Source organism: Scatophagus argus, chromosome 3 (assembly GCF_020382885.2).
Source record: "Scatophagus argus isolate fScaArg1 chromosome 3, fScaArg1.pri, whole genome shotgun sequence".
NCBI lineage: Eukaryota > Metazoa > Chordata > Actinopteri > Scatophagidae > Scatophagus > Scatophagus argus.
This window is the reverse complement of record NC_058495.1, coordinates 15,535,330-15,556,860: the sequence shown is the minus strand read 5'-3', so window position 1 is coordinate 15,556,860 and position 21,531 is coordinate 15,535,330. Positions and strand designations below refer to the sequence as shown.

Below are 21,531 nucleotides of genomic sequence, written 5' to 3'. Positions count from 1 at the left end.
CAACCCCTGAAAAACAGCCCCACCCCAATACTTTCGTCCATATAGTGTACCTGACTAAACATATCTATTTTTACCATTTACTTATATTATGCTCAATTTCACACAACCATCTATTCTTAGTTCTGCCTTTTATAGTTTTGTATAGTTCACTAAACATAAAAAAAACTGTTCAATATAATAAACTGTTCACACACGGAGTCTGATGTTTTCTGTGCACGAGACGAGACGAGACGAGAGCAGGCAGCAGCAGCAGATGGCAGAGACAAAAAAGCTTTCCAGCAGCCTTCATTCTGCACAGGAAGCCACAGAAACACTCACATCCTGTTTGCTCTGATTTTGATTTTGATTTTTGATCTGTCAGATGTTTATTTAAATATTTTTTACACAGGGCTTCACACATGTACAGACTTTAAGAATCCTCACATCCTGCTTACCAGAGGTTTTTCTCCTTAGTTTTTCAATAATTAAACAACACTGACGTTAATAGACAATGGACCACAGCTATGACATATTGTTTGCAGTCCATAATATGAATGTATTTAGTCTCTGTGACCACTAAACCTCAGGATTAGTCAAACAACGTGCATTCTGACACCAGGATGAACGTTCAAAATCACACAAATAAAATCTTAGATTCTCCAATTCAACAAAAAATGAAGAGATTCTATAAAGTGTCATATTGAGCCAACTTCTGAACCAATCAGGCGACAGCAAAGCATTTCCCATCATTCCCTGGGTTTTGCAGTCAGTGGAGAATACCTGCAGCCGGCTGGATCTCATGAGATTATCGCTGCCCACCTGTGCATGATGTCAGAACGAGCAAGAGATCAAGTCGGACAGAAATCTAATCGCCATGAATTGTGCAACATTCGCCGGTGACTGATTTTGCGCAGGCTTGACTCATCTCCAACAAGCCCATTGCTTTGTGGGCTCCAATTGAACATTTCAAACTTCCAAAGTAATTTCATGCCTTCTTGATATAATTTTACCTCATTTAACTACTTTATCATCTAACTTTCATGCAAACATTTTTGCTTTGAAAACAATTAAGGTATAAATATTTTCATTTTAATCTTCAAACTGTTGTGTATTTCTTAGCACATTTTGACACACAAACACACTGGACTCAGACTTTTTGTCATTACAGCCACTTTGTGATAAAACAGAAATACATCTTGCCAGCTGATGGTCATAATGACGTGTAAGTGAGCTTTTGCTTTCATCTAAAGGGGAAGTCTTAACAGTCAGCGGATTTAATGATCCAAGACAACATTTGTCTCTCACAGACTAATTAGTGTTAATTGTTGTTCTTTGTCCCTGAGCTGTAGAAATGAACCAGCTCTGATGGAAACTTAAGGCCAAAATGCTCCACACATGAACAAACAGTAACAGTTGTTCAAACAAGTTTATTTTTTCCGAAACTGTAAATAAACAATATGCATAAAAACTGTTCATTAAATCTGAATAAAATCAAGAGTAAGAAAGATGCAACAGCAGTTCCAACACACTGGAATGACTAATCAGCTGTGCTGTTTTTAAAAATCACTTCAAGATACTTCAGACCCAAATTTTGAATTTAATTGCAAGAAAATCAACCTGAAAGACTGCATGTGTAACTTCCTGTTAGCACCAACAGATTCTCACCGATCACTTCATCTCTCATTCAGCTGCTGCTCAGTCTTACAAAGCGTAACATTTGTTATTTGCACTATCCCACAAACTCATTCAGTATTTATTTCGAACTACCAGACTATCTGAATTTGGACATCCTGAAGCCAACATACTGTTTAAATAGGGAAATTTAATGGCAGCTAAATGACGTGTTTCCATCTGACCTGCGCTCGGTCAGAGGATCATCCCAACCACAAATAACATTTACATCAAAAATGGCAGCTGCACATAAATATGGAAAATAATGATATTGGAAATGGCTGAAAGAAAAAACAAAACAGCAAAAACTCTCAGGACATCTATCGCCTAGGACGCTGGTTTTAGATATTAACAAATATCCATTAAAGGATCCAACGTATCCTGTAGTGTCCACTTTTTTCTGTCCAGTCATGGACATGAAGCGAGGTGAGGAGGTCCTTATTGCTTAGACACTGTTGGCATTAAAAAAGCCTGATATTTTTCTTGACTCAGAGTCTCAGATGAGGAATCGGCATGGTGACGTCGCGGAAGAATCGATGTACGAGGGCGTTTTTGGCAGATAACCTTTTGTTTGGATCGTAGTTCAGCATTTCCTGCAAGAGCAAAAACAGAAACCATCAATTATAGTTAATCACTGTGTATAAGTTAGTTATTCACATTTTTTATTAATCTGTTGTTAGTTTTGTCTACTAATCATTTAATGATTTAATCTACAAATATCAGAAAACAGTGGAAAATATTCTAATAGCCCTTAATCACATTTTATGATTGCTCATTTTATTTGAAGAGTCCAATACTTAAATACAATCAATTTACTATCACAGGACAAAGAAAAGCATTGAATCGTCACACTGAAACAGCAATATATTTGCTTGAAATAATGTACATTGTTGCAAATGAGTTTTCTGTTGGCTGACTTCTCAGCCAATCGCTGCAACTCTTTTTCTAAGTTTTCATATACTTGGTGTGCTGCAGTGGAAAAACCAACTTACTTAGTGCCTTATTTCCTCACAATGCTGTCCCTTACAAGTGACAAAATAAAAACTAAAATAAAAAACACGTAAGAGAATCAATACTTATGCCAAAATAATCTACATCTTAACCTCCGTCAAAACAAAAGGGGCAGCAGACTGACGGGACACGTGTGTCTGACTTTGATCTAAGTACAGAAGTTACTGAGACGTTAGGAAAAATGTTCAAAACATTAATAGTTCCATTCTGAGAGTTATTACTTGTTTCTTGACCTGTGGCTTTTTCAAAAAACCCGACAAAAATCTTATTACCACATTTTTTAGTCCCGCAGACAAACACTCAATCTAACATATGAGAGAAAAGTAATTCATGATAAACCATTCTGTCAGTGAAAGACAAATGTTCTCACTCCAAGCAGTTCTCTTCCATCCTCATCAAGAAGAGGCACCACTTTGGATAAATCCTGCCGGGCCCACTTGGGGAAAGATGGTTTGTAGTCAGGCATCGATGTAACTCCTGGCCAGACAGTCTCGTCAGGTGTGCCCAAGGTGCGGAAGATTCGGAATAACTGATCGATCTCTGAGTCGCCAGGGAATAATGCCCTCCTGGTGATCTGTGCAACAGTGGACAGTGACGTCAGCGTGCTGGTTAGATGCTACATTTGATCCAGTGTGGATCATATGGAGGCTTCACTGATTCACAGTGGAGCTTACTGCAAAAGATCAAACTGACTGCATTACCATTTCAGCGAAGATGCAGCCCAGACTCCAGATGTCGACAGCGGTGGAGTAGTATTTACAGCCCAGGAGAATTTCTGGTGCTCTGTACCAGAGTGTTACCACCTAAAAAGCATCAAAGAGGCAAGTTTGAAATAAGGAAAATACAGTTCCTCAGGGAAAAAAAAACAGAAAGGAGCAGGAAGCAGGATGGACTCGGCTACCGGATGTCACTTTAAATTACATAACTGTATTTTTCATGAGAAGCTGGTTAACATGAAAGAAGACGGTGGCTGCGCACGTTACCTCATGTGTGTATGTGCGGACAGGCACACCGAAGGCTCTTGCCAGGCCAAAGTCAGCGAGCTTGATCTCCCCCTGTGCATTGATGAGGAGGTTCTGGGGCTTTAGGTCTCGATGAAGTACTCTGTGAGAGTGGCAGAAGGCCAGGCCTTGCAGCAGCTGGAAAAGATAACTCTACAAACACAACAAATATACGTACCCGGGTAAGTCAACTCAGAAATCCAGAGTCCATTTATTCCATTTAGCTAGCAAATACAGCTGGAGCTTACCTTAACCAGGGGCAGTGGGATTCCACTGACTGAGGAGGAATCCATGAACTTCTTAAGATCCTGATGAAGAAACTCAAAAACAAGGTAAAGCTTGTTCTCGGTGTGGATGACATCCTGCAATCTGAAAGCAGGCAGGCTGGCTTAAAAACCAACAGGAACAAGTAACACAATAAGCTAGCAAGCAGGATTTAGCTCAAAGTTGTAACATTAGTTACTTACTTGACAATATTCGGGTGGCTGAGTTCTTTGAGAAGTGAAATCTCTCGGATGGCGGTGCTCGGTACGCCTTCTGTTTCCCTGTATTGAATACACAGTAAATTAACTGAATATGTCAGTGAAGCTCATTCACTAAACCCTTGTTATAATAACTTGACAAACATTCACAATAAAGGCAAGGTGAGAGACACGTGAAAAATGCCTACTGTAAAAACACTGGGGACCAAAGCTGTACAACCAGCTGCCTCTCTTTTCAGTGTCACTGCTTTAAGTACTATAAATATATCACTGCACCATCACTGCCAGCACAGCCGGCAAAAGATAAACATGGCAATGCTTTTGCTTTCTTTTGTCTGAACACAAAGGTCAGCAAACACTGGATAAAGAGAGTAACCGGTGCCACTTGCTGAATCACACAGAATTATATTCTTTGGCACAACATGGCAGCCAATATTCCAAAAAATAAACATTTTTGAATGCAGGCCCACACACAAAAGCATTCATTTTGCACATTGCATTTAACCAACAATGAGAAAAGGAAGGTATTTCTTATATCCTGTCATCATGCTGTGACCTCTCAGATTTATCTTTGGACCCCTGACCTACCACAGATTGTGGGTTATTTTATTTTATTTTTTTTACAAAACATCATACATGTAATATGCACGTAAAAAGAGTGATGCCAAGTATAAAGTGCTACTAACATATTCCACACAAAGTGCCTTTACGAGTAGGAAATTCTATTAATAGTGCCTGAACGGAGTTAAGGTTACAGTTCAAAGGCTGATGGCTGATTAACTTTATTACAGCCATATTTTTACTTCCATTTGTCAGAGCCTTCGGGAGTGATCTGAAGAAGGGCTCTGCAAGTTAGCAAGTTCGCTTAGCATCCTGTCGGAGGTACAGCTCCAGCAACGTCTGCTCGGCCTGCCGATGTGCCCAGTTGATAACTAACAAATCACATCTCAACTTACGTCTCTAGCCTGATTTTCTTGAGCGCAACAGTTTCTCCGGTGACTTTGTTCCTGGCTTTGTAAACCACGCCATACGTCCCTTCTCCTATCTTTTCCACCTTCTGAAACGTATCCATGGGGTTAAATGTGGGGAGAAGCAGGAGATTTGTTGGTTATTTAGCCAGTTAGCAAGAATCTCCTCTTTGTCTGTCAGCTAACAACTGCTCAGTTTGCTACAGAGACAAACGTTAAACGAGCAGCGGGAGTCCCGACATATAATTAAATGATCCTCTGAGCTAGTTCAAACGGTCCGGGTACACCACGGCCTTGGGGCAGTGGTCCTGCCGAGGATACACCTTCTCAGGCCAGAGCCAAACAGCATTTATAGGTCTTGATAATAACAATAATACTGTCTGCTAAAATGTGGATTAGCGTGGCGAATGCTTCTCAGTGGAAAACACTGAACCAACACAGCAACGTTTCCCGCGTTAGCTAGGGAGCGCTCGTTTTATTCAAGAGAAACTGTTGTAGCCGGGAGGCACTTCACTCCTTCTGAACTGGCTTCTCAAAAGCGTTTTCCTATAGGAAACGTTGTGCCGGAGATTGGCGCCAACAACAAAGAAAAACATCTTTTTAAAAATACTGTCAGTTGAGTTTAAGTTAAATGTTTTCATAACAGGGGCTGTAAGATGAGCGACCGAGTCACATTGTATCGGGATAAGAAACAAAGTGCAACAAACACACCTCACAGGTCAAATGGTGAGGCGCCAATGACGCGTTACGTCAAAAACGTAAGAGACGGAAGCGGCAGCCATTTTTTATCCTAGGATAGCGAAGTCGTTATCAAAGAAACTCTAATATAGGAAGAACTCCCATTCTCTTACACTTCCGGTTATGTAGGGGGGCGCTCGCGAGATAATCCAGAATGAATAGGTGCTTATGAAGATGTAGCTCCAAAATGTAACTTTTACAATAACAAAATTTTTTGCATCGTAAAAGCGACAACTCCATAAGCTCTTACTCATTTCGGGCTGTTTGGCATTTGCCCCCTACATAACAGGAAGTGTAAGAGAGTGAGAGTTCTTCTTATGTTACAATTTCTTTGTGTTGGAGAGAATTTGTAACAGGAGAAGAGGAGTTCTGCTAAGAATATCACGGCAAGCCAATCAGACAGAGTCGGGCGGGTCATGCCTTCGCCCTCCTAGCATAAAAATATAGCTACAGGATAGCGTGAGAAAACGTATCAATATTTTTTTGTCTGCATTGCTTCAGTTTTGTTTTTACTGGGGGGTCCAAAGTTCTTAGTACTTGCTACACAATAAATAATAAAAATCAATAGTGAAAGTTCACAGATACATGGTCAGAAGATTTAACAGTGGTCTAAAGTGTCTCCATTTTCTACTACGTTTACTACCTATTGTTGACCTACTTCTTTTTTCACTACATGAGACAGCTTTGGTTAGTATTTACTTGGCAGATTCAGATAAATAATACAAAACATAATCAACAAAATCATTATTACTTATTATAGTTTAAGATTGTACTCATCCCTGGGGAACCCTCAACAGACATTAAAGCAATGTACACGTTAATACATCCCTTAATTATTAATAATTACAAATGAATATACATTATTCTGAAATAGGTCATACTGCGTGATGAGTGCTTTTACTATTGGTTGGCTACTTAAGTGCATTTTTATGCTACTATTTATGTAATTTAATCTAAGTGAATGCAGGACTTGTAACAGTTTACTTTAAGTCAAAGATCTGAGTACTTCTTCCATCCTTTGGCCTTTTGATCTTACAGATGTCTAACACTTTCACAGCCTGTCAACTTACGTTATAAATCTGAACAAGACCTTTATTCCTAAATAAACCAGATTCACAGACCTTTTTGCACAGCAGGTATTTGTGACTGTTTGTAGCAGAAAAAGCACATGTGGAACAAGTAACATCGCTGATGACTCTGTTCCACCAATTACTGAAATGTGCTGCAGAAATTAGCAATGTTGTTAGTCAGTTCCGTGTTTGGGAATTTAGACTGATTACTTTAGTTGCACTTCATTCATTTCCTTCTGATCATGCGTGCCCCCCTGCAATGACTTGTGGCTCTTGATTAGTGGATTAGCCGTTCACAGGGCCATCAAGATGCTGGGCCCCCTGAGCAGCATGTAACAAAGGTTCCCAGTGGGAATTGAGTTGCGAACATAGTTAGCTAGTTATATGGCATGTGTCTTAACCAAATACATTAATAGGCCACCAGGATGCCCAGGTAAACAATTTTATACCTGCAATCCTACACCTGTGCTTTTCTTACAGTTGCAAGTCAAAATGTCAATGGTGAAAAAAAAAAAGCTAGCATTAATCTGAAATATAGACCAGGATTGGTCATGAGGCCTTGAGTTTTCCTGCATTACTGTGGGAAGAAACAGTCTGTTTGTCTGTCTGGGCATGGAAGCATTCATACCAGTTCTGCACATGATCAAAGCCCAGAGGCTTGACGCACATCCACCCAGCAGATTTGTATGTGAAGTGACGTCTCTTTCCACCACAAAGAAATTATTTCGCTTTCCCTGTCTGGTCTGATCTTCTATTGGCATTTCCCAAACCAGACAGCTTTGTTAGTTTTTTTGACCAATAATAAAACACTATTTAAATATTCTGTAGTCGGGCTCTGTGGATTGCGTGTGTTTTAAAGATTTTTAGGTGTGTAAGCTGAACTGTAGCTCTGATTTTAAATTCTATGTCTTTCCATTACTTTTCACACTTGCTTTAGGCACTTCCACAAAAATGGGATTACACCACACACAATATTGTGATTTTTTAAACAAAACAACAGCAACTCCGAGCAATTTTTTAAAGTCAAATAATTTCATTTTGGCTTTCTGTGAAGAAAACTACTAAAAGTGCAATATAATTTAATCAGTCTGTCCAACACCTCAACTAAATCCAGGAATATTCCTCTAAAATTCCCAGATTTTCAATAATTTGCAGAGAATCCCCCCCTTCTAAAATATAACTCTAAATTCTGTGTTAATTCCTGAAATTCCCTGACGCTCACCAACAATGTTATTAAGATACTACACGGTGGAGACTAACAAAGAAAGAAGCTAATGGTTGACTATTTGTGGTATGTTAAGTCAGGCGCTCGGTGGGAAGGATTTATTTCCTCCTGAACTCTGATGTTAACACATGAGGGGTCACATGCAGTGCAGCCTGAGCAGCCTCACAGGCATGAGAGTCCATGACTGGGAAAAGCACCAGTCACTGTGCTAACAGAGCTCATAATGACTCTGTCTGTATGTTTATAATTACTTAGTGATCTATTTTATATATTCTCTAACTTTATGTGTATATGTTTTTATTTGTTTAATTTTAATTGCTCAGCAAAAAAAGGCAAAATAAAGCTATTCATTAAAGATTTGTTTAAAAAGAGAGAAATAAAAGGTGAGTATAATAATAAAATAATAAAAGTAATAATAAAAGCTATAATGAAGGTCTCCACTTTTTATTATTTTCCTCACACCTCATAAGTTTGTATTTTGCCCTTTGAGAAAAGATGTTTTTCTTCGGGAATCTTTTTTATAATTCACATTTTCTAAATGTTATTTAATTTGGGATTCAGTGTTTGATTTGACTTCCTAACTTCCTCTGATTTCATATTATGCTTCTTTACGCTGTGATGAAGCATAATCACTCAGCTTTATTACAGGGTAATTGAGGGGTGGATCAAGTAAATTATGAAATTTAACTGTTGCTTTTGTATTTCCCAGCTTTACAGAATGGAGGATAACATAAATAATTCACTGTGATGTATCAATGTTATTGTGTTTCAGGCTTTATTGATTGTTGCTTGTATTACTTGAAGATGCTTATGATTAGACAAGACTCATTTGCTAAGAAAACAGTGTAAACAAGTGAGAGGAAAGTAACAGTTGTGGAAATTAATATGAAGCATTTATGCTTAATAATGTGACACTTTCAGAGTGGAAATAGATTAAAACAAAAAAATCAAAAATCCCTTCCAGAATCAATCATGTCCTGCCACTAAATGCACTCCAGTCTTCATCTGAAAGACACTTTAGCCTATGAAGGAGGATGTGCCCAGATAAGCTGAGCACGGGTGTGTCTGTGTGTGTGTGTGTGCGTTGCTGTGAACACAGCTTCTCAGAGCTGCAGCAGCCTGAGGTGGACAGCAGGATGCGGAGGAAAGTCTGAGGAAATAAAAGGATGCCATTGATTAGCCTTCCACACACTCGTCTTGTGACGCCCGTGCACACATAGTTCTGAGGTCATACGTCAAAAAAGCATGAATGACCCGAATCTTGCTCACAGTTCCTAAAACTCTAAAGCAGGCATCGCGCACTGCATTTTCATTTGCACCTTGTGAAAAGTAACAAATGATTTTCCAGCAATGCTTGAGGGATGTCTCTGTATGTGTTCATTTGAATCAGTTACATGCACTATATCTACCTTTTGGATCCTTCTTTTCTCTCAGCAGTTTATTGCATTTATGACACTCGTGTCGGAATCAGAAAAAGTCACTTTAAATTTGGTTTAAATGCGGTTCATGAGTAAGAACAGACAGCACACATGAAGAAAAATCATTGTTAACTCAATGATTGTGTCAAAAACTTCAAGTAAGCACAACAATAGTGAACAATACAGCACTCACGTGTTCTCACAGCTTCAGAGGGGGGTGGTGCCCCACTCCCAGTGATGTCAGAGGTGAGAAGAAACTTTATGGTAATTCAGGTCCGAAGCCTTCTTAAAGAGAGCGAGGTGACGTTTCCTAAGTCTCTCTGGGAGTTGTGTTGGGGTTCAGGACTTCTGGGTGAGGACTGGGGCTCAGAGAGAGGAGACACAACCTGATACAGGATGACGACCCCAACGCTGGTGCTGCTGGTTTTGGCTTTTACTTCTGCCACTGCGATAAGTGAGTACATCGACAACAAGATTTTGTCAGGCTTGTGGTTCAGTGTTTGCTTCCCTTCAAGAAAAACAACATTTTTTGCGACAGATGAATTTTAATGTGCAAGTGTACTGCTTTCTTGTTTATTCTGCACTGATATAAGAAATATTAAGTTTAATATTTAATCAGAAAGGAATTTATTTCAGATTTTTTTCTCGGTTTAATGACATCGAACTGCACTTTCTATCTCAACTGACACAAAAGGGTGAAAAGCAAGAGAAACTGCAGAGAGGCAAAGTGATTGTGTTTACACCAACACTGTTTAGCAGCAGGGAAAGTTAATATTAATTTCTCTGACTGATGTCAACGCAGTTCTGCTTTCCCATCAGTTTCAAACTTATGTCTGAATCTCTATGTTTCAGCCAATGGACTGATGCGTGCTTTTAATCTGATTTCATACTAACACACTGTGCACTCTGTTAAACTGGGCCAAGATGTACAAACCTTTACATGCCAATTTTTACGCTGTTTCGCTGTTTCTTTTGCCGATTTGCATTTATGACTGTGGGTATTTTATTTATGAAGATGCGTACTATAATTCTGAATACTGCATTTCATCACCATGTTACTTTGACATTTGAAAATAATTTGCCATGTAATTGTGAGGGGATTTCATGCTGTAAGTTTTCACACACACAAACACCCACCCACCCACACACACACACACACACACACACACACACACAGTTGTGTTTCCATCATTACTTTTGGGCACATTACATGGACCTAAGTTAATTTAATGGGGCTTAACCACCACCTGACCATAACAATCCTAACTCTAACCTCAACCTGACCTTAAAGCAAGTCTTCACTCTAATATTTTAGGGTTGTAAAGACTGTCCCCACAACTACGGGAATACACATCCACACACACACACACGCACACACACACACACCCAGTGAGCCACTTGTCTGGGATCCCTCATTCCTCTCACTGGGATTACTGATGTTGCTGCTCAGCTGATAGTCACATGAAAAGGATTGAAGGGATTGCAGGTCGTGTGACTCCCACCACCAAGAACCCCGACACTCCTCACTCCTCCTCTACACCAAAACACAAACCTGCTCTCGTTCACATAAGCATCTCTGCCATCATGTTCATATGAAATGTATAGTTTGACCGCACTTAATCTGGCACAAACAAACACATATGTATCACGTATCACTGCACTGACAAAGAAAACTAAAATCTGTTTTTGCAGCTGCTTCGAAGGAAATTCTTTTTGATTGTGCTGGCTGTTGGGGAATAAAGCAAATTGCTTGAGTCTGTGATATTCATTGCAGAGCCTAGAAGTCAGTTCACGCGTTACCGTTCATGGAACTCACGGATGTATCCGGTGTGGAAAGACGGGGACCCAAGATTCAGGAACTGCTGGGCTGGTGAGACCCCCCTTATCCTCATTTCTAAAAACGGGGATGTTCTAAAACTCTCTTTTTTTGGTCTAGAGATGTTAAAATTGTGTGTAATCTTCTTTCCAGGTGGTCAAGTAACTTTTGATCTGAAAAATGATGGACCCACCCTGACTGGAGCGAGAGCAACTTTTTCTATCAACCTTAATTTCCCACCGAACCAGACTGTACTCTCTGATGGGCAGGTGGTCTGGGCACAAAACTGCACCATCAACGGTAAGACGGCAAACGACCATCAGTTTTTTGACATGGTGAAATGGTGACTTAAACTTTTGTCTTTTAATTGTTTTTAGAATTCACGTTTCAATATTATTTTCAATCATTTCGATAATGTGTAGATGACAATCATAAAAAGAATCTTTCTGTTAATTACCAGTTAAAGCACTTTTTTTATTATAGTAACATAACAAATGTGATTCCAGGACTTTACTAGTTTCATTTCATTAATAGGAAAAGACAGTTTATTCTCATTTTCTTGCACCTCATGTAGATATGCAGTATATGCAATTGTTTAAATGGTCATATGTCAGTTATTGCCATAGATGCATGTTCTCGTCTTTTCCAGGGCAACAGTATCAGGAGGGTCAGGCTGTGTACCCCGACCAGGGCGGTGAGCAGACCGGCGTTTTTCCTGATGGCACACCTTTCGCCAGGAGCCAGAACAAGAAAAGCCACTATGTGTTTGTGTGGAAGACGTGGGGTAAAGATATTTTTCACTTCACAATAGACAGCTTGAAAAGTAGTGATACAGTGTTTCATACTGTGAGGTTAAATGTTTGTGAGCAACGCAAAACAATTCACAGAAAACCCTTGGTGATGAGAAAAGGGACACCGAATGCAGCCACGCCTGCATCACATTATCATGTAAAAGAACAGAAGAACAGAGGGGAAGTTTCTCCTCCAGGCAGCAAAGTTAAAGTTTAACATGTGCCCTGAGGCTTTATCACAAAGAAAACCTTTTTAGTTTGTGATCTTTCATCTCTGAGATTTTATATTTGTTATAAAAAATATGAAGACACTATAACAAAAAATTCATGTTGTATTTAAATACTGCAGTTCAAATTTTAACTTATTCTGTATATTTTGTAATAATAATCTCTAATAGTTTTATTAACTCAGTATAGTCAATATACTGTAGTCAACTCAATAGCCTCAGTTAGATCAACAGGCTTACCTGTTTGGTAAATATGTCATAAAATCATGTTGTTGACAATAGAGCAACCAGCATTAAATTTCACAATGGAGACATTCAGCCTGTTCCTCCGTGCTGTAAAAACTACAATTTAATTTGTTGAGGTTTTAACAACAAATCAAATACAGGCCAAAGTGTTAACTGCAGTGTTCCTAAAGTGTGTGAGTTTTGCTGCTCTAAGAAATCACAATGTTGTTCTATTGAAGGGCGGTACTGGCAGGTGGCCGATGGACCGTCCTCCTCACTCTCCATTGGCACAGACAACGTAGCCCTGGGCTCCTACAACATGGAGGTTGTCATCTATCACTGTCGTGGAAAAGACAAGTTCATCCCTCTTGGCTACGCCTCCACAGTCTTCACCGTCACAGGTGACTTATCAAACAATGTCTAACCTAACTGAAGGAAAATGAAAATACAGTATATGTATTTCTTTAACAACCCTCATCATAACAGCTTTACATCTTTTGATCATCATCAGACCAAGTTCCCTTCACCATATCACTTGCCCAAGTCAATGACGTAAACCAGGATGACCAGAACTTCATCCAGAACCGAGCCATTGCTTTTAACGTCAAGCTCCACGATCCCAGCCAGTATCTCAACAACGCTGACATCAGCTTCACCTGGGACTTTGGGGACAGCACTGGTACTCTGATCTCCAGAGAACTCACTGTGACACACACATACCTTGCTGTCGGGACCTTCAGACCTCAGGTGGTCCTCATGGCAAGCATCCCCAACGGCTGCGGAAACCCCACAGCCGGTGAGAATTAACAATAATCATTTTTCTCACTTATGCAGATGTACTGTCTAATGAGATGTCAGAACTAGGTGTCGCTCAGACGTTTTAAATGTTTCTTTCAGCTGTCCCTATCGACACTTCTGCTGCCCCAGCAGTTGTTGTGATAGACTCGACCGCAGCAGCTGCGGGAGGGGATGCGACTGCTCTGGACGTGCCTGCATCTGACGCCACTCCTCTGGCTGCTTCTGTACAGCCAGCTGAAGCAGCCACAAACACAGAAGATGGAGAAGCAATTGTTGGTACAGACACAGCAGCAATAGAGGTTGCTTCAGTAGCACCTGCAGGAGTCGATGCAGCTGTTGCTCCAGAGGAGCAAGATACCGCTAACACTGCTGCCCCTGCTGCAGAAACAAATATTGTTGCCGAAGACACAGATGCAGCTGCAGCAGCAGCAGGTGAGGAGGCCGCTGCAGCCTCTGTGGCTCCTGCAGCTGAGGAACCGGCAGATGCTGATGCAGCTGCTGCAGATGAAACTGCAGCAGCTACAGATGCAGCTGAAGAAAATGCGCCTGTGATTGACGCTGCTGCTTCAGTTGCCCCTGTTGCAGAGGGAGAAGAAGCTGCAGCTGAGGGTGCTGACACTGTCACTGTTGCTCCTGTACCAGAAGGAGCTGCAGAGGAAGAAGCTGATGTTGTAGCTGCTGATGCCGCTGAGGCAGCTGAGGCTGCTGAGGCTGCTGAGGCTGCTGAGGTTGCTGATGCTGCTGAGGTTGCTGATGCTGCTGAGGCTGCTGATGCTGCTGATGCTGCTGAGGCTGCTGCAGATGCTGATGTTACTGCTGTTGATGTTGCCACAGAGGTTGTCCAAGCTGTAACAGAAGCCCCAGTTGATAATGTTGTAGCCCCAGTTGCCACCGAGACCACTGCTGTTGAAGAGGCAGCACCAGCTGATACTGAAGCTGAAGTACAGGGAGCTGAAAATGAAGCTGCAGATGCTGCAGGTGAGTATTTACTCGAGGCTAAAATGAGCACACACAATATAAAAAGGTGACTCTTCATGGCATTATGTCAAAAATGTCTTTTTATTTTCTCTAGAACAACCGACAGATGCTGAGGAGGCTGCTCCTGCTGAGGGTGAAGTTCAAGCAGAGGTAGAAACTGATCCAGCACAGATCGCCCTTGTTGTGGCTAAAAGACAAGCACCTGAGCTGACTGCTGACTGCATGGTCTACCGTTACGGCTCACTCGCCACATCTGTAGAAGTTGTTCGTAAGTCAACACAGCAGTTGCAGTTGTAATTAGAGCACTTCCAACCTGAACAGGTAATATTATTCTTTAATTCAGACAGAATGCTTTAATTGTGTTAATACTTCTCTTTTTTTCAATCCTGCAGAGGGTATTGAAAGTGTAGAGATTGTACAAGTGTCCAATGTCGTATCTATGGCAACTGAGTTGGATCAGAATGCTGTGGACGTCACTGTTACCTGTCAGGGAAGGTGAGCAGTAACATCCATGGGTTACATTTATCACTTGAAAGCTGGTGCAGTTGTTGTCAAGGTTGTTAATGTAGCTCAAAATAAAACAACACAACACAAACAAAGTAGTGTTCATTCAAACTTAACTCACAACTTAAGATACAAAGTTACCATCTTTGGTCTCACAAAGTAGGTCATAACTTCATGCTAGCTTGTCTCTTCAGCGTCGTTCACAGCCTCCAAAATAAAACAGCTACAACTCAACATAGAACACGCAGACGGGTCAACAGGTTCACATGTTGTTCAGCTCAACATTAAAGGTGTATTGAGTACTTGATGTTCTTCATCACTAATGCAACAATTATATATAATAGTATAGTCATATATAACATTTCATTATGTATTGTGTTTAGCACAAAAGCACGTGTTGATGCCAAAAAAACATTATGATTGTCCTTGTATTGTAACTACATCTCTACATCTATGCTGTGTTTCCTACAGTCTGCCAAGTGAGGTCTGCACAGTCATTTCAGATGCGGACTGTATCACACCAGTAGAGACAGTCTGTACTGCAGCCACACCCTCCCCAGACTGTCAAATGATCCTCCGTCAGTTCTTCAACGACTCCGGAGTATTTTGCATCAATGTCTCCTTGACCAATGATGTCAGTCTTGCTGTGGCAAGTGCTAGAGTCAGTGTGACAGTAGGTGGGTGGAAGAAAAATGATTTAATAGCCACTAAAGTAGTCAGTCTATATATTATTCTCTCATTTGTATAATGTGCTTCACTTTCAGCCTCTGGTGGTTCCCCAGCTGGAACTGCAGCCACAGTCCTGGGCGTTATGTTTCTCGCCTGTGTTGTCTGTTGTATGGGTTTGATGTACAGGTGAGTACATCATGAGCAACATATAATTTATGCACACAGTATTAGGAAGAGTAAGGGTCCGCGGACTGACAGCTTCCTGATCAGAGTTTAGCATGCTTATGGTTTATCAGGTAATATTTAGCAAGTGCACCACGCTAGTTGAGTGTGTTAGCATAGCTAACATTTAGGCCTACTCGCAAGTGCTGAATGAACAAGTATTTGGTCATAAACCAAAGTATTGGACAAATTGAAATTTAACTGATGATAGCACTAGATGAAAAATGAAGGGATGATTGTGATTCATCCTGAGGGGGACATGAATGTTGGTTTAAAATTTCATGGTAATCCATCCAAAAACTGTTGACAGTTCAGTAAAAACCCCGAAAGTGAACCTCGTGGTGGCAGCAGACCAAAAGTCAATAAGCAACTATTTTCCTTCTTATTTGTGATTTTTTATGTTTTGTGTTTGTCGTCTGCAAACATTTCAGCCGTTATTTCATGTCACGTAAACTGTAAACAGATGAAAACCTCATCTTCAGTGTAACTTCATCATCACGTCATCACTGTCTCACTTGTTTTGTGATTTGAAACAGGCGGTTCAAGCAGTACCAGCCTCTGAGAGAAGACAGTGTTGACAGCAGTGGAGGCAGGTCAGCGGTAACATCAGTGCCTTTGTTGTTGTGGAACTTGTTGAGTCGACAGTCACCGGGAGAGAGTCGTCCATTGCTTCAGGGGAGGATTGTGTGAATATCATCATCGGCTCATGCACTCAACACCTACAACATCTGCTAAAATATCCGCTTCACATACATGATACTTTAACTGTAGCAGAATTGTAATTTCCTGTCAATGTACGGAGCCTGAACCAGTTAAGTGTAACAGCCCCGTGTGCGGCATGTGTAGAAATAGAAAGGACTCAAACATGTAATAAAAAAGTGGAATAAAAATGTTGAAGCATTTGTAGAGGAAAGTGATATTTATTTTGACCTGAAGTATTTTTTATTAATTGGCACTGATAGTTTATAGAAGCCATAACATGACTTCGATACATTTCATTTTAAATTCTTTACAATGTAATTTAAATCACATACATCACAAAGCATCATTATGTTTGCTACCCTGAGATGATTAAAATGAAACTTTATCACCATCACATTTTTGCGTGGGTATTTATGTGACTTTATGTCCTGCTAAAGAGGAGATGAAAACGTCAACAGTAACATTTGGAAAAGTTGGATTCATCAATTCATCCCTACAAAAAGGCTTCATTTATACAATTATATGCATTATTTCATTAGCATATTACTGAACCTTTTTTGTTGTTTTGTTGACTCTCATTGACATTTTCATTTTAATAATTGATCCAATTACTAAAGAAAAATAAAAGGGGTGAAATAGGGATGAAAATTAACATCTAACTCATTTTAGGATTTTTTTTCCCTGTGTTTGCTTAATTATCCACAAAAAAACTGTTTTGTTTAACTCTCCCTGCTTTCATTAACATGTTTTGAGATGCAGAAAGAAAAAACTCAGATAAACTAACTGCATACTACATGCACAGAGCCAAATATTTCCCACAGGGGCTGGAGAGCAAAACTGAGACAAGGGAGAGTGAATATGGGACTTTCTTCATCAAATGGCTAGCAGAAACAAAACTCAAAATAAATATTAATGTAGGCTAACATGTTTATACTGTAAGGTGATGGGGTTGCACTGCCCCCAAGTGGCTAAAAAATCACTGAGTGGAGCCTTAACTAAATCACTTGCATCTTAAAGATATTTTCTGTTAAATTAGGTTTAATTGTTGACTTTTTTAAAGAAAAAACAAAAAAACAAACCCCACAACAAAACATTATCAGCTTGTGATTGTTTAATTAGTATCCTTGAATGAAAGGTATAAGTGAACTAATTTTTTTTTATGTATCACACATTTAAACTGTGATCGGATTAGAGAAAATATTTAGGCAAAACAGCAACACATAACACTGAAAGATTCAGTCCTATGCAAAATGAAAAGTAGAATCGTACAAAAACAACACACTGCAGCAGTCAGTAGCTTTTTAAAATACACACAAGTATGTCATGAACATTTCACATGCATGGTCTCAACGGGCATTTAGGTGAGTGGAGGAGTCCCGGTCAGGAAGTGGTGTGGTTATAGGAATGCTGGAGCTGAGCGTGCTAATAATCTTCCTCTCTGCTCAATTACAATGATTTATCATTATGTTACAGGCTACCTTAATGCATTGAGTCGACAAATAGTGGCTGTTAGTAACATGTACATCATATGACAGACTGCAGTGCAGGAAGAAAGGCTGACGTCACTGCAGCAAAATCTTTAATGGAAGAAGCTGTGGTCTACACAAAGACATGGAGACAAAGACGTGAGGCGACAGATGGTTCTTGAAAATATGATTTGTTTTTATGAGTCAGAGTGAAGTTCAGAGGGAAATTTATTCTGCTTTTCTGAGGGCCTTTGCATTGTGTCTTAATGTCTGGTTTTACAGATCTTAAAATTTGCTTTCATTGCACTCATCCAAGCAGCAATATATGACATAAAATGGTACATGATGTGCTCAGCTTTCTGGGATGTTTATGCATATCTGTACCACTATTTGATGTGGTTTTACACATGTATGTGCTGCTGTACAATGTGCTTTCTCTCTGTCTCTTTCTTTGCTTACATACTTAAGTATTCCAAATGAATACCCTCCCAACACACTTGGAACACTGCAGTGCTCCATTACAGTAATTACCAAACACAGTCATTAATCACCCAAGACCGTAAGCATGTCTCTCTGTCACATGTACCAAGTGTTGTTCACTCTGAACGTGCCTGGAAACCAAGACAAAACCCCACGGCACCACTGGAAGGCCATTATTTTTCACAGATCATCTCTGTCTTGGACCTGACAGCCCTCCTGGATCTTACCAGGCCTGGAGCTCTTAGCAGGTCACAGCATCCTCACCCCTTGTCCCAATGAAAGTAAACCAGCATCACTGGCTGAATTCCCACCAAGCCCTAGGAATTAGCGACTTTTCTTCCAAACAACATTGGCAAGACCTGGTTATTTGGAACGCCACCCAAGCAGCTACAGAGCTCTGATTAATTTGAACAACTCTTTGTTGCTCACCACTCCCTAGCAACTGGTTTTAAGAAGGATGAAGTTTCCTTCATTTGTCCTTTATGCTGCAGAAACCTACCACAGTCAAGGAGCTAATGAAAAGTCTCACTCGAACCCACTATCAGAATCAGCAACACCTTTCACCTGTAGTTATTAGGTATGTTAAACTAAAGCCGCTGGGTGTAGAATTTGAATAATTCCATCTGGATTACCCATTGGGATGATATTTGAAGTGTTTATATAAAATAAAGCCTTCAGAGTTAAACCTGATGGAACTGCTTTACAAATGTTTCAAATACTGAGTAGATAGATAAATGTTTGAATTCTTCGATTAACATTCAGGCCGAGTGGACACAGTCCATTAGCAATAGCAACCATATTTCTGTCATCCTAACTTAATATAGCTGACATGTGCTATTGTAGATAGCGAGAATTTGAAAAAGTGTTGGCTGTAGCAGGTTCTTGTCTTGTAATATGGTTCAGAAACCATGGCTACAAGTACATAGATCCTACTCATAGTGGCTTTAAAGGTTAAGGAATCACAGCTGTAAATGTTGCTGTTTGCTATGCACCAATGGCATCACAGGTTTGACCACAATTGTCATCAGAAACCACGTCCCACAGATGTACTTCACATGTGAAAGTGGAGTCCATTCCACTAATATGCAATTATAATGTAACATGTTTATTCCCCGCTTATCCCATACGACTGAGATATCCAAATGCCTGTTTATATTTGAAACATGACACTGATACTGTGAGCTCAATATGCGGCTATAGGAACAGATATTCTAACCTGATATTGTTGATTCATTATTGAATTTATGTTCCCTTTGGGAATTCCCAGAGAACCAGAGGGATCAATCGCTAATGGTAACATCTGGCTGATGGTTAGTATTACTGACACAGCCCAGTTCAAAATCAGTGAACTGTTTGTTGTTTGTGTATGTGTGTGCGTGTGTGTGTGTGTGTGTGTGGGTGGATGTGTCTGGTATCCATGCTATTGGAAATGCAGATATAGACTTTTACACGGATAAGTGACATATGAGAAGCTTGGAGCAGGATCTGGTGTAAGAAAAGAAAGTGAGATGTGCTCTGAGCAGAGAGAGAATGAGATGATGGGTGAGACAGCAGGGGAGGGGAGGGAGGGAGAGGAGAGAGTTACTGACCATAAAGCAGGTTGATTCGATTACAGGACTAACAGAGCTGGGACTAACATTGGCCATTTATTACACAGACTGCCAGACCTCTTCAGTAGCAGCCATGCAAACCTACAAAGAAGAAAATCAAGTACTGTGTTTGTGAATGGCAGATGGAAAAAGGATTACTATATTTTTACTACATGGAGCTCCAGACACTCCATTAGGAAGAAGAACTCAAAGTTAAATTTAATCAGAAAAAATGCTGAGAGCAGATTAAAATAAAGGCTGCCGGTTGGTGTGTAACAGCGTATATTTGTGTGTGACAGAGAAACAAATAAAACACAATGCGCTGTGTTTGGTTGTGTATTATATTAGATGTTAGAAAGCACAAATGAACAGGAGAAAAAGTACTAAGCATCACAGGGGACACAAAGAGAACAAAGTGCCACACCCAGTCGCCACAGAGCATGCTCAGAATTACATCAACTTTATATGAGACTGGTGGCCTGCCTGCAGACACCCAGAATTAAAATGACTATAGAGCTCACACACACACACACACACACACACACGATATCTGCAGAAAGATTTGAAGGTGCTGCATCACAGAATACATCCAGCACTACAAATTCAAAAGATTTGCATCATTTATCTCTGTTGAAAAAGAAACTAATACATTATTGATGGTTTTATAGATGCGTCCTCCTGCCTCCTGCCTTCAGGCAAAAGATACTGGAGCCTCCAAGCTCGCTCCACAAGACTGTTGAACAGCTTCATCCACCAGGCTGTCAGGATGCTAAACTCTGTCCACTACCCCCAGTCCCCTTCCCCGTCCCTGTCCCCGTCCCCAGACTGTAACACACCCATTTACACTAGGACTTACCTCAGCTGTTTTGCACATAAAAGATCAGCACGCTCGCTGTGTGTGACTGTATTTGTACTACTGCCATTAACGTACATAAGTTGGATTTTATATTATTATTTATTTTATACTGCTATATTTTTTTTATCTTTTCTCTTTTTTTGTTTTAATTGCATGGCATTAGTACTAAGGTGAGAGAGAAACAGTATTTTGATTCTCCTGTATGTCCAGCACATATTGTGAATTTGCAAAAAAAATCTTTGAATTTTGAATCTTTGAATCAGTGTTTTTTTTTTTTTTATGCCTAACTGAGGAAACTCATTCTCAGTCTTTCATGAGAGACACCATATTGCAACAGCAAAACATTTTTTAGTTAAAGGTGATATAATGTTGTATTTTTGGTATTGTGAATACTGACCTGCCGATAATTATGATGTTTATTATGATGATATGATTATGATTCAAGAATTTCCCTCCAGGGATAAATAAAGGAATTCTGATTCTGATGTCTTTCCAAACTGATAATAATGTGTGATGGGTAAGTCGGTGAGTGCTATAACAACACCCACTATAATTTTGGCCTCTATCACCTATACGACTTTGCCAGAAAATACTGACAAAGTTATTTGACAGCTTTTATTCGGACATCCATCCATCCATTTTCTA

The 21,531-nt window shown here is 40.1% G+C and overlaps 2 protein-coding genes across 2 annotated transcripts; one reads left to right on the top strand and one right to left on the bottom strand.

Annotated features, from left to right (window-relative positions):
- Positions 1–1,386: 1,386 nt before the first annotated feature.
- cdk2 (cyclin-dependent kinase 2) lies at positions 1,387–5,581 on the bottom strand. Its single transcript, XM_046384087.1, has 7 exons — positions 5,101–5,581; positions 4,130–4,207; positions 3,911–4,031; positions 3,645–3,815; positions 3,363–3,464; positions 3,032–3,235; positions 1,387–2,243 (listed from the first exon to the last, which is right to left on the bottom strand). Exons 1-7 carry the CDS (start codon positions 5,214–5,216, stop codon positions 2,139–2,141), a joined length of 897 nt encoding a protein of 298 aa, XP_046240043.1. The 5' UTR covers positions 5,217–5,581; the 3' UTR covers positions 1,387–2,138.
- A 4,079-nt stretch (positions 5,582–9,660) lies between these two features.
- On the top strand, positions 9,661–16,695 carry pmela (premelanosome protein a). Its single transcript, XM_046385319.1, has 12 exons — positions 9,661–10,017; positions 11,338–11,433; positions 11,533–11,679; positions 12,029–12,163; positions 12,862–13,023; positions 13,134–13,418; positions 13,520–14,398; positions 14,493–14,666; positions 14,791–14,893; positions 15,374–15,579; positions 15,667–15,757; positions 16,330–16,695. The coding sequence occupies exons 1-12, from the start codon at positions 9,960–9,962 to the stop codon at positions 16,481–16,483; spliced, it is 2,490 nt and encodes an 829-aa protein (XP_046241275.1). The 5' UTR covers positions 9,661–9,959; the 3' UTR covers positions 16,484–16,695.
- The last annotated feature ends 4,836 nt before the right edge of the window (positions 16,696–21,531 follow it).

Coding starts and splice junctions, on each gene's coding strand:
- cdk2 (XM_046384087.1), bottom strand. CDS start 5,216: ATGGATACGTTTCAGAAGGTGGAAAAGATAGGAGAAGGGACGTATGGC. Junction 4,032..4,129: donor AGCCACCCGAATATTGTCAA/GTAAGTAACTAA, acceptor GCCTGCTTTCAG/ATTGCAGGATGTCATCCACA. Junction 2,244..3,031: donor ATGGAAGAGAACTGCTTGGA/GTGAGAACATTT, acceptor TTGCTCTTGCAG/GAAATGCTGAACTACGATCC.
- pmela (XM_046385319.1), top strand. CDS start 9,960: ATGACGACCCCAACGCTGGTGCTGCTGGTTTTGGCTTTTACTTCTGCC. Junction 14,399..14,492: donor TGAAGCTGCAGATGCTGCAG/GTGAGTATTTAC, acceptor TATTTTCTCTAG/AACAACCGACAGATGCTGAG. Junction 15,580..15,666: donor TAGAGTCAGTGTGACAGTAG/GTGGGTGGAAGA, acceptor CTTCACTTTCAG/CCTCTGGTGGTTCCCCAGCT.